At 45.9% G+C, this 11,934-nt stretch overlaps 1 protein-coding gene and 1 pseudogene across 1 annotated transcript in view; both read right to left on the reverse strand.

The window, feature by feature from the left end:
* LOC138995889 (complement receptor type 2-like) overlaps positions 1 to 11,934 on the reverse strand; it is a 78,094-nt gene extending 66,160 nt beyond the window's left edge. Inside the window, exon 1 of the mRNA XM_070396681.1 lies at positions 11,748 to 11,934. Coding sequence (XP_070252782.1) covers positions 11,748 to 11,868 — 121 coding nt within the window. The 5' untranslated portion in view covers positions 11,869 to 11,934. The remainder of the gene's footprint in view (positions 1 to 11,747) is intronic.
* Positions 8,145 to 9,869, reverse strand: LOC138996104 (UDP-N-acetylglucosamine transporter pseudogene; annotated as a pseudogene).

Here is an 11,934-nt window from a genome sequence, read left to right on the forward strand (position 1 = left end):
AGCAGTATAGATCATCTGCTCTCACTTTTTCAAAAACATCACTCCAGGAATGTTCCTCTCTCTTCGGTATCACTGTTTCCCCCTTTCTAATAGAGTTTACCTTACGCCTTCGAATATGTCATTTCTCTAAAACAGCAGGCATAGTCTTTTGTTTTCCTTCTAATGGTCCTTTTGCTGGGAATACTTTTTGACCAGAAATCTGTCTGCATGGTTACCTCCCTCATCTTTTGCTCAAGTGTGACCTTTAATGAAGCCTTCATTGGCCACTATTAACCATGGCCTATCCACTGAACTTTCTTTCCTCTTTCACTGATTTAGATTATTTAAAATATTGTACTTATAAATTTTTTTGGTTTTATCACTATTTGGCAATCTGCTTATTGTCGCTCTCCTCACTAAAATAAAGGCTACACGGGCACTGTCATTTTGCCACTGCTATATCCCATAACCTAAAACATTGCTTAGCATACTGAAAGATGTACATAGTTATTTGTTGAGTGTATGAGTGAATGATTGAGGAAGCTATGGTTAACTATTTTCTTAGATACAGCAGTGGTAAAGTGAAGGGTACATCAATTCTACCCCAGCTCCAACTGTGGGCAGGCAGCTCAGGCCTTGCCATCTGCTAGTTCACTGCCCTGGCCCTAGTAAGTGGTTCAGTTGGAGATATGTGCCATTTCTTGACAAATTAGAGCTAATGAAGGGACTTTTGAAGGAGTTATTAGAGAGAAGCTCTTTGTGCTGGAATGCTAAGCCGAAAGGTGTGTGTTTGGCCTTGTCAGCAAATACTTTTCCAGTTTTTAGGGAGTGTTGACCACAGAATGAGGCCTGCATGGAAAAGCAGAAGCGGGGGGTGGGAGGAGGTGAGGGGGTGGGGGTGGAGAAAAGAATAGATTCTTGAGGATATGATTTGAACGTTTTCCTGTTTTGACTGAAGCCAGCAGCACCCGTGATCTTTTCTGTCATGTGATGTAATGGAAGTTTTGTCTCAGCCAGTGTGAGATAAGATTTCTGTGACTCGAAGATGAGTGGGTATTAGCTGGATCAGGTTGGCTGAGGGAAAATAGCCAGTGATGAGAGAGGGTATAACTGATGGAGCAATGTCCTGGAATAAACAGGGGCGGGGAGAACAGTGTAGTCTGTGAAAAGTGGTCAGTGAAATTGATGAATGGATATAGATAAGCTTAGAGGTGTAGGGAGAGGAAATTGAGAGAGATACCCTGTGATGTTTTCATCTGCTAAGTGAAAGATGGATAATAGAGATGATGGTAGAAGAGAGTAGATGATCTGAAGTGCATGAACAGATAATGTGGAGAAATGAAAATAGCACTGTGAATGAATAATATATGTTGAACATCTCACTTCTGGGTATATATCCAACCGAATTGAAAGCAATGTCTTCAGGAGATATTTGCTGCACACCTGTGTTCTAAGCAGTGTTATTTCCAACAGCCATGAGGTGACAAGCCCAATGGTCATTGACAAATAAATGGATAAACAAAATGTATATACAGGCAGTTCTCAGGTTACGTCTGATTTGACGTACGTCGTTTCGTGGTTGCGTCACCATCTCCCATTTACAGTATTTATAAAAAAAAAAAGTTCCGTCATTTTGACGTATGTACATATATGCTTTTTGTTTTTTATTATTTATTTACCACAAGTAAAGGTCAGGAATTGTTATCTTCCTTTTAAGTTTTTTTTACTGTTTCACTTCATTATTGCTGTGTATGTGCTTCATGTGAGTGACGTAGGTGCTTATGAAGGTGGTTTCCGACTTACGGCGAAAATCGCATCACGTCACGCAGTAGGAACAGACCGCCGACTTAACCTGAGGACCTACTGTACATGCAATGATATGTCTAGCCTGAAAAAGAAAGTACATTCTGGCACATGTTGCAATAGGGTTGAACCTTGAGGACAACATGCTAAGTGAAATACATGTGTCACAAAAGGAAAATACTGTATGATTCTACCTATATGAGGTACCTAAATTAATTAAACTCACAGAAACAAACAGTAAATGGCGGTTGCCAGAGACTGGAGGAAAGGGGGAGTGTAGAGTTTTTGTTTAAAGGAAATAGCATTTAATTTTTATAACACAGAAAAGTTCTAGAGATCTATTGCACAACGATGTAAACATACTTAACACTTCTGAACTGTACACTTTAAAAAAGGGGGTTCCGATGAAAAATTCTATGTTACATACTTTTTACCACAATTTAATAAAAGATGTCAAAACAGCGTATATAGTCTGAGAGGAGATGGGAGAGTAATTATTGGTAGTCAGTGAGCAGGGTTTTGTTTTCTCAATGGATTAAATGCTGGAACAGAGAAAATCTACAGCTGGATTTAGAGAGTATCCAGAGAGAAGAGGGTGGTAATGCGCTGGGGGAAGCTGATAGATAGTTGGACAAATGTGAGAGAAATTCTTGAGGATGAGGGAATTAAGTTTGTGGTTTAAGACTTTGGCCAAAAAAAACAAGGTGGTGGCATCTAGAATGCATAAATATTAAATCACAAACTCTGAAACCTTGACTATGTCTGTATTCAGGAGTTCATTGAATCCAGAAAAATCCTATATAATAAAGAGGTAATATGCAAATTGACCATCACTCCAACACACAAGATGACCTCCTCCATGTGGCCACAAGATGGCCAGCAGGGGAGGGCAGTTATGGGTGATCAGGCCAGTAGGGGAGGGCAGTTGGGAGGGACCAGGCCTGCAGGGGAGGGCAGTTAGGGGTGACCAGGCTTGCAGGGGAGAGCAGTTAGGGGCAATCAGGCTGGCAGGGGAGCAGTTAGGCGTTGATCAGGCTGGCAGGGGAGTGGTTAGGGGGTGATCAGGCTGGCAGGCAGAAGAGATTAGGGGCAATCAGGCAGGCAGGCAGGCAAGCGGTTGGGAGCCAGTAGTCCTGGATTGTGAGAGGGATATCTGAAACAGGGATCAGGACTAAAAGGGCATTCGGACATCCCTCGAAGGGTCCCAGATTGGAGAGGCTGCAGGCTGGGCTGAGGGACACACATACCCTCCCCCGTCCCCCCCACCCATGCACAAATTTCGTGTCCTGGGCCTCTAGTATCATATAAGGCACACGTGATCTAGTATCATATAAGACCACTTTTCACAGACTACACTGTTCACCCCGCCCCTGTTTATTCCAGTACATTGCTCCATCAGTTATTAGGGAGTGTTGACCACAGAATGAGGCCAGCATGGAAAAGCAGAATGAGGGGGTTGGAGGAGGTGAGGGGGTGGGGGGTGGAGGAAGGAATAGATTCTTGAGGATTTGAATGTTTTCCTGTTTTGACTGAAGCCAGCAGCACCCGTGATCTTTTCTGTCATGTGATGTCATCAAATTTTGGTCTAAGCCAGTGTGAGATAAGATTTCTGGGACTTGAAGATGAATGGGTATTAGCTGGATCAGGTTGGCAGGGGGAAAGGAGCCAGTGATGAGAGAATTTTAAAGATAAAATTTATTTTAATAACAAATGTACGTATTATTAAATGACATTTTATAAGCAACTAGGGCTTCTGAAAAAACTGCCAATGAAACAACCAAAGTGTAAATTGTGCACCAAAATGTTACAATTAAAACTTGACTCTCTTCACCTCAACACTCAATGCCCCTAAGGAGTGAAAGAAAACATGGAGAACCCAGGATTCTTTTCATTAAGATAATTTACACAACAGGTTAGCTCACAGAGATACACTAATAGGCCCAAACACGCCTCTATTATAGAACACTCATGTTTACAGTATTGCTGAGCATCTGACCACTTGGAGGTCTCTAGACAGGTGGTAAAGAACGACTTTTTTATATACCCAGGAAGGCACTCACAGTCCCAAGATGTCCCAACAGCAAACTCAGACTGATCACTCTGAACTTTAGGCTTAGCAACAGGATACTTTGGCAGGAACTTACCCTGACCTAGACACAATGACCACAGGAATGTCAAAGTAAGAGAGGCTAAAACTTGCACTCTGCTTTTGCTTTGTCACTAATTTTCCTGACAACTTTAATCTTTAGAAAATAAACAAAAACAATGGGTGGCAATCATTTCTGGGACAAAAATATGTATCTTGCAGTTAGGGGTGCAAATACAGAGAAATCAGCTCAGAAGTGCAAAGACATTTTAGGATAGACATTAGAGACTTTAGGAAGAGATGGAGGAAGTAATGTTTCATAAAGTTCCACAAAGACCCTGGAGTAGTTTCATCTCCCTACAATCTAACAAATAAAATGTAAAACCTTATAAATAAAAAGTTTTCTGGGATAGCACAGGAAACTAAAGTACATCAGAGACCTTATAAGCTCAGCACATGTATGATTCTCTAAACCAGTGGTTCTCAACCTTCCTAATGCCGCGACCCTTTAATACAGTTCCTCATGTTGTGGTGACCCCCAACCATAAAAATATTTTCGTTGCTACTTCATAACTCTAATTTTGCTACTGTTATGAATCGTAATGTAAATATCTGATATGCAGGATGTATTGTCATTGTTACAAATTGAACATAATTAAAGCATAGTGATTTTTCACAAAAACAATATGTAATTATATATGTATTTTCCGATGGTCTTAGGCGATCCCTGTGAAAGGGTCATTTGACCTCCAAAGGGGTCGCAACCCACAGGTTGAGAACCACGGCTCTAAAATTACTTTAATGACTTCACATTACTATCTTAGTCATTTAAGCTTTAGGTCATAGCATTAAAATGTTTATTATTCTTTATTATTGTATTCCATTAACTAAAAAGGGGAAGAGACTCAATCTTGATTCTAGCCTTGTTGCATAAAGACTTCATTTTTCAGCATGTATTTTTAATCAAATCTGACATCAGCCAATTTCCTGTTTTCATGGGCAATAGGATTGAGGATTTATTTTATCCTCATTTAAATAAGATCTAATCTTATATATTTTTTGGAAAAATTCTTGATCATTAATTCTGCTATTACCTGTTCCCCCCCTCCCCTTTTTAAACAAAAGACCAGTTTATGTATTTCTTTGAATTATGTCACAAAAATTTAATCATACAAATTATATTCCCAAGCCCAAAAGAATCTTTCCAAATAAATAAAATACATAGACATATAAACAAATTTAAAACCCAAATTATTTAAAAATGTTTAAATCACAGTAAATGATATCTCACAAGAAATAAATTGAAAGCATGACCGTTCCATCCAACTGTCCAGGTTAGAGGAGCTCAATGCCGGAGGACTGGGCGATTCTTTAAGTCGGTTCTGCACCCCCCCTCCCGCCCCCCTCCTCCGTGCCTGTGCAGGGCACCCACCCTAACAGCCTGCAATTCCGCCAGGCTGCCCACCAGTGTTTGTACAGCATTCCCACCCTAACATCCTGCTGGGTGATGGGTTCATGAGCAAATGCTGAAACAGCCAACACAGCGGATTACAGTTATTCTTAAAACATCCTACTGTTGCCTAAGTGTCCAAAGCTGTGAATTATAGTCATAGACTCCAGGGAACAAAGTCAGGTGTTTTGGTAAAGCAAGGCACACAGGACCAGGTTTTGATGAAGGCGCTTTTTCTTTGGTCCTATAATGACTTTAAATATGCTCCATCTCCTACAGATTGTTCAAGTGACTTCCCACAGAGCGAGCTAACTTCTGTAACCTTCCCTGACATACAGCATGCAGCCACATGTGGTTACAGATGGTAACAATGAAAGTGTAAATAAAATGAGCAATGCGAGACCCTGTTTTTATAAGGAACTCAGTTGAATGACTACAGTATGCATTTTAAGTCTAATAATTTGGTAAGCAGGAAAAGTGTGCTGATTCTTAAGAATAGTCAGCATTAACCATGTCTACTGAGCACAAAGTTAGTTTCCTTTCAGAGTCTGCCTTACAATCTAGTTTACATATCAAACTACCCCTCCTTCTATGAAACGTGACATTCAATATAAACGGATGTAAACATTTAAATTCTGCATCTATAGTACATGTTCCTCCATGAAACAGCCTACACCACCACGTCACTTCTTCTAGGACGGATCCCATCACGGCGAGGAAACATCCTCATGTGGCATTTCCGACTTTCATTCCCAAGTACCATGTCCTTAATTTTTAATAGAACTATCAACGGGCACTTTTCTCCCATGAATTAGCATATTTTTTAATAATGAACGAAGTAGTGGAGAGAGAAGAAGTAGTGGAGGAGTAAATAACATTTAGCAAAGTCCATTAGAGCGACTTTTTACAGTTTTGATACTATTAGCACAGGAAGCTTTAAAAATATAGTAAGTATGATGAAAAACATAAAGTAAAATATTTCTACTCCCTGGTAATCCTGGCGTCAATAAATAAACCCACATCCCAACTTCAGTAAGTATTTTGTCCACCAAGTCCTCTATTTCTTCTGCTTAGTCTCTCCCTGTACCACCTAGGACAGTGATGGCGAACCTCTTGAGCTCGGCGTGTCAGCATTTTGAAAAACCCTAACTTAACTCTGGTGCCACATATAGAAATTTTTTGATATTTGCAACCATAGTAAAACAAAGACTTATATTTTTGATATTTATTTTATATATTTAAATGCCATTTAACAAAGAAAAATCAACCACAAAAATGAGTTCACGTGTCACCTCTGACACGTGTGTCATAGGTTCGCCATCACTGCCCTAGTAAATAACTCATGCAATTTGCCACTTCACCTGTGTGCTGAGCAAATGGAAAAGAAACCTTGTTAGAGGCACAGGGGAGCCGGCGCCTCCTGCCTCGCCTCTGGCTGTGCTCAGAGCCCCCGGGGACTCAGAGCCCCTGGGAAGGGGTGTGAGCGCCTGGGAAGCACTGAGCGGCCTTGGGTGTCAGTCAGAGCGCCATTTATTTGAGGTGATACCGTGGCAACCTGGAATGTCTCCAAGGAAAATCGTTTTAGTCTCAATTTTTTGATGTCAGTCCTACTTTGGTGGTGGTTTTTGTCAACAGTTGTAGAGTTTACAGGTCAATGAGTAAAATACTCATTAAAAACATTCTAATGTGTATAGCTCATGCTTTGATAGTTCAAAACTCTCCAAATGGAGATATTAGACAAGAATTATTATTTTTTAAAAATATATTGTATTGATTTTTTACAGAGAGGAAGGGAGAGGGATAGAGAGTCAGAAACATCGATGAGAGAAAAACATCGATCAGCCGCCTCCTGCACAACTCCCACTGGGGATATGTCCGCAACCAAGGCACATGCCCTTGACCGGAATCAAACCCGGGGCCCCTCAGTCCGCAGGCCGACGCTCTATCCACTGAGCCAAACCGGTTTCGGCAAGACAAGAATTATTTTAAGTTAATAAATGAGTTTTTAATCCCTTTAAATTACGTATTAAAACTTTAATGGAACACACAGGAATCCATTTAAAGCACCGCTAAAGACTGATGTGACTTCCAGAAAAGAAGCAGGTAGGGGCAGGACAGCTCCGCTAGCGCGCAAGTGCCCAGTGCCACCTGCATGGAGCGGGGATGCTTTCGAGGCGCCGAGAGACCTGACAGGGAGATGGAGAAATGTGTGTGTTTCTCTAGTGGAATGTGAACGTGGACTCTGCATTTCATTCTCTGACAAGCCGGACCCAGAATGGTACTTCACCAGTTTTTATGTAGTTGAATAACATTTAGCGATCTTTTGTTTACCAATCTTTTGTATAAATAGAGAAATCTCGGGTCCGTGAAAATGTTTCTCAGGCCATACTTCCATTTCTGCACAGCTTTATAGGCAACAATCCTAACTGTCAAACTCTGACTATGCCATTGGCTTGCTGACCTGCACGGAGGGGGAAGACAGACGCCGAAGAGAAGGAAGTAGCTCATCTGCAGACATGACCCTGACACCTGCTACGTGCGCTCTTGCAGCGAGTGCACAGGTCATCCCTGCGGCGGTCCACCCGGCCAGATCCCCCCAAACTCAGATCTCCAGCCCCTGCAGTGATTCTAATCCCTGGCAATACTTTCAAGCTTGGATTTCTAGAGGCGACAGGCATGCTGTCACACAGACACAGACTTGAGCTGCACATTCATGTTTTCCAACCATTGGGACAGTATGAAGGGCAGCGACACCCTCCTGGGATCGGAGCAGTCCTGCGGGTTCGAGCCCAGCCCCGGACCCGCTGGCACGGCTGCGACCAGCGCTCACCATGCTTTGGTGGGATTGCCTGCAAGTCTGGGGTCATAACCGTATAGGAAAGTAGCTGCTATTACAAGGACGGCTCCGAGGAAGAAGACACTGGTTGGCACAGAATCTTGTAGCCAAAAGTAGGATATCAGTGTCAATAATATTATGGATAAAGAGGTTGCAAATTCTTCTGAAATATTATCTGCATGCTTTCTAACAGCCGCTATGACAAGGCCCCCCAGTGCCTGAAGCGCAACAACTGCCCAGGTGAGTCGGTTGCAGCCCTGGAAAAAACCCGTTCTGTGATGCCAGTTCTCCTTCATACACGTACACGCCCATCGAGCCAAATACGCTCCCGAAGAAACCCAGTTGAATGTTTCTGATCCACACCGACTGCTTGGTTTCTTTTAGGATTTTCTCGAAGCACACCCCAGCGAAGCCACTGGCAAAGCAGGCCGTGAGCACGGCCATGAGGCCCACGAACTGCGAGCCGGCCGAGAGCGCCTTCGGGTGCAGCTCCTGGGCACCCGAGGGCCACTGTACGAAAGCCACTCGGGCCATCGGAATCACCAGGGAGAGCCACCGGCACACACCCCACTTCTTACTCGGCAGAGACACGGAGAACAGCGCCCTGGTCGGGATCTTCAGCTGATCCGTGACCTGGTCGGTGGCTGCGTGGAGATCGGACAGCGCCACGTGGAGCAGGTGGTTCTGAAGAGCGGATATCCCGGGTGGAATAGGGGTTTGATCGTTCCCATCGGCTTGTTAAGGATCTCCTCCCGCAGGAGTCGATTCAGTGCTCTCAGACCACATTGGCTGTCTTTGCAGCCTAACAGATGGCAGGCCATGATCTTCAGAATCTCAGCCCTGGAGGACAGGTACCCAGGCCCCTCCTCCTTTAAAGTCCTGGAGCAGCGCCTCGGGAGCACCAGGCTGGTCGTCGGAAAGACCAGAATCCCCAGGGAAAGGCATTGGAGGTTGGCAGGCAAGGTTTTATCTGCATCCGCCTGCCCCGCCGGGTCCCCCGCGCCCGCCTTCCCCTCCGTCCCTGCCGCCAGAGCTTCCTGTGCCAGTCCCGCCTCTGCTCAGGCCACAGCCTCGCCCAAGCCCCGCCTTTCTGGAACCTTCTCGGAAAGCCCTCCCTACCCGCTCCCCCCGCCCCCCCCCCCCTGCCCTGCAGCTCCCCGGGAGGAAGAGACAGGCCTGCAGGGCAAAGGCCTGGGGGCGGGGCCGGGCCACACTGCCTGCGGGGCCACAGCGCCTCCTAGCCTAGCAGAGCGGGCCGCACGCCAGGCTCATCAGGGGCCTGGACAGGCGCCCCCCTCCCTCCCCCTCTCCCTCCCCCTCTCCCTCCCCCTCTCTCTCCTCCTCCCTCCCGGGCCCTGGCTCCCTCCCCCAGCTCCCAGACCCGGCCTGTTTGTTTGTTTTTTTAAGCAACTCTCCCATGGTGAAACTCTATTTCTGGGGTGTTCTGCATACCATGACTAATCTACATTGGGTATAAAATGTTGGCTTTTTCTCCTTAACTCAGGATGCATCCAAAGAGTAATTCCAGTTTCATAACTCTCCACAGAGTTCCCTGAGACCTTCATTGAGATTGCACTGACACTCAGCTTCTTCTTTTCCACTTTTGATTTTTTTTTTCCTCCTCCTTTCCATAAATATTGAGCCTAAGAGCATTTCCTAATAACTGTCTTACACACCATCTTCGTCTCCGCACTTTCTTGCTGGCAGCCTAACATGTGACCGCCACAATCAGGCTGTGGAGCAGAGGGTACTTCTCCATTTCCAGCTATAGATAGTCCAGTGACTCACAGGATTGTTCTAGCAAGGGGGGGTCCATGAACTGCAGAAACTGAGGACGATTCTGCCTGGAATGCTTACACTGGCAGGAACTTTTTAAAGCTGTTGCAATCACCATTTCCTCATTTATTTTCTGTCTATAAGCCTCTGAGGATTTTGGAGTTACATGGTCAATTTATATCTTAGTCTATTTACTGCCCATGTTACCCTCCACCAGTCATTTGTTCATTAAATGCTGCCAGAGAATCCTCCTCCATCCCTCCAGAGCATCCCTCTTGGGTTATGCTTTGGTTAGTGTCTGCCACACCCAGTACATTTTAGCAAATATTTATTGATTGCCTACTGTGTGCCTGCATCCAACAGTGGGCAAAACACAGTCCCTGCTTATATCCCTGTGTGTGTGTGTGTGTGTGTGTGTGTGTGTGCATGAACACAATAAAAAACCATGAAATAAGGATCATGAATATAGGAATGGTTTGTTATTGTTCATCAGTGTGTCCTCAGGACCAGCACAGGACATGGCACGTGCAAGACAACTATTTGTAGGATGATGGCTGCTTAGGACAGAATGCAGCGTACAAATTGTACATATGATAGAATTCTAAAAATAACAGTGGCATAGAAACACAAGCGGATATAAAGACAGAAGGACATAGACCAAGTGTTAAAAATTATTGTCAGCTGATTGTGTATGTTTGATATGATAAGCATGCTTTCTGTGGCATATATATTTTAAATTGCATATCCCATTCAGTAAAACACCACATAAACCTAGTGGATGGGCTGTCAGCTGTATTTTTGAGCGGTAGCGGAAAAGCAGATTCGCATTTCTTAGGGTGGTCATTTCTCATTGGTTGGCTGCCAATGTTTTCTTAGGTGGTTTTGCATCTCCCCTCATATAGGACCCAACATTATGGGAAAAAAAGGAAAACAATTCCAAGAAGCCATTTGGTAATAGAACAGTGTACTGTCTATATTTGATAGGAACACAAACATGACTCCATGACCCACCCCACCCCCGCCCCCCGCAAAAAAAGGAAGAAAATAAAAACAAAACAAAACCCCGCTCGATAGTGGCCAACAACCACTCTGTTTGAGTGCAAAAAGCACTGTGCGCCCTTTCAAAACCCGCTGAACCCAGGAACCCAGGCTTCTTTCCTGCAGCGCTCCCCGCCCAACACGCGCTCCGGCCCCCATACACAGCCAGCAGGGAGCTTCCCGGCCCCACACCCTGCACCGCTGCTCTGGGCACTTCCCCAAACACGCTACAGACAACACCACACCCGCCCGGGACCCCCCAGCCCAAGCCAGGGGGCCACAACAGCCCACTCACCCAGGCGTCCCCCGGCCCAGGGAGCACAGCGCCAGCCCCGCCACGGGCACAGCCAGGGCTCTGGCATCAACCCCGTGCACCAGAGCACTCGGGAGGAGCCCGCACCTGGAGCACGTGCCCGCGCGGCTCGTCCTGATGGATCCAGGCCCCAAGCACCTGCAAGCTTTTGCTAGGGACGCAGCTTACTTAGCCCGGACACTGTGCAGCGCCCAGCACCCGCAGCGGCTTAGAGACGACCACCAGGCAGCCTTCGCCGCGGGCACAGCGGGCTTCCCCCCGCCCTAGATCCGCGCGCAGAAAGGTCAGGCATCTCCGGCCACACCGTCACCCCGGGTCGACCCAATCCTGTGCCTCCTCCCGACCCACCAAACGAAGCCCTGCTCCTCCCCCTCCTCCCCGCCCCCTGCCCTTGGCTGAGGACGGCCTGGGGCTCCCCGACCCGCTCCAGTTCGCCCCAGAGCGCACACCCTCTCCAGGCTCCTACCGAAGGATGTGGGGAACCGGAGCACTAGAGCCATCAAAAGGACCCCAACGAAGCTCCAAGAAGAGAAGGGGCTCTCAGGGCGGCGGGGAGGTGTGGTTCGCGTCCCGCCAAAAGCCGTCATTTTCCATAAGATCAGTGGGAATCCCGAGAGAGCCAAGGAGCAGGTGCCTCCTGGAGTTAACTTAGG

The sequence above is a fragment of the Myotis yumanensis genome, unplaced genomic scaffold (genome assembly GCF_028538775.1).
Source record: "Myotis yumanensis isolate MYYU_CA2020_CCGP unplaced genomic scaffold, mMyoYum1.0.hap1 SCAF_17, whole genome shotgun sequence".
NCBI classification, from domain to species: Eukaryota; Metazoa; Chordata; class Mammalia; order Chiroptera; family Vespertilionidae; genus Myotis; species Myotis yumanensis.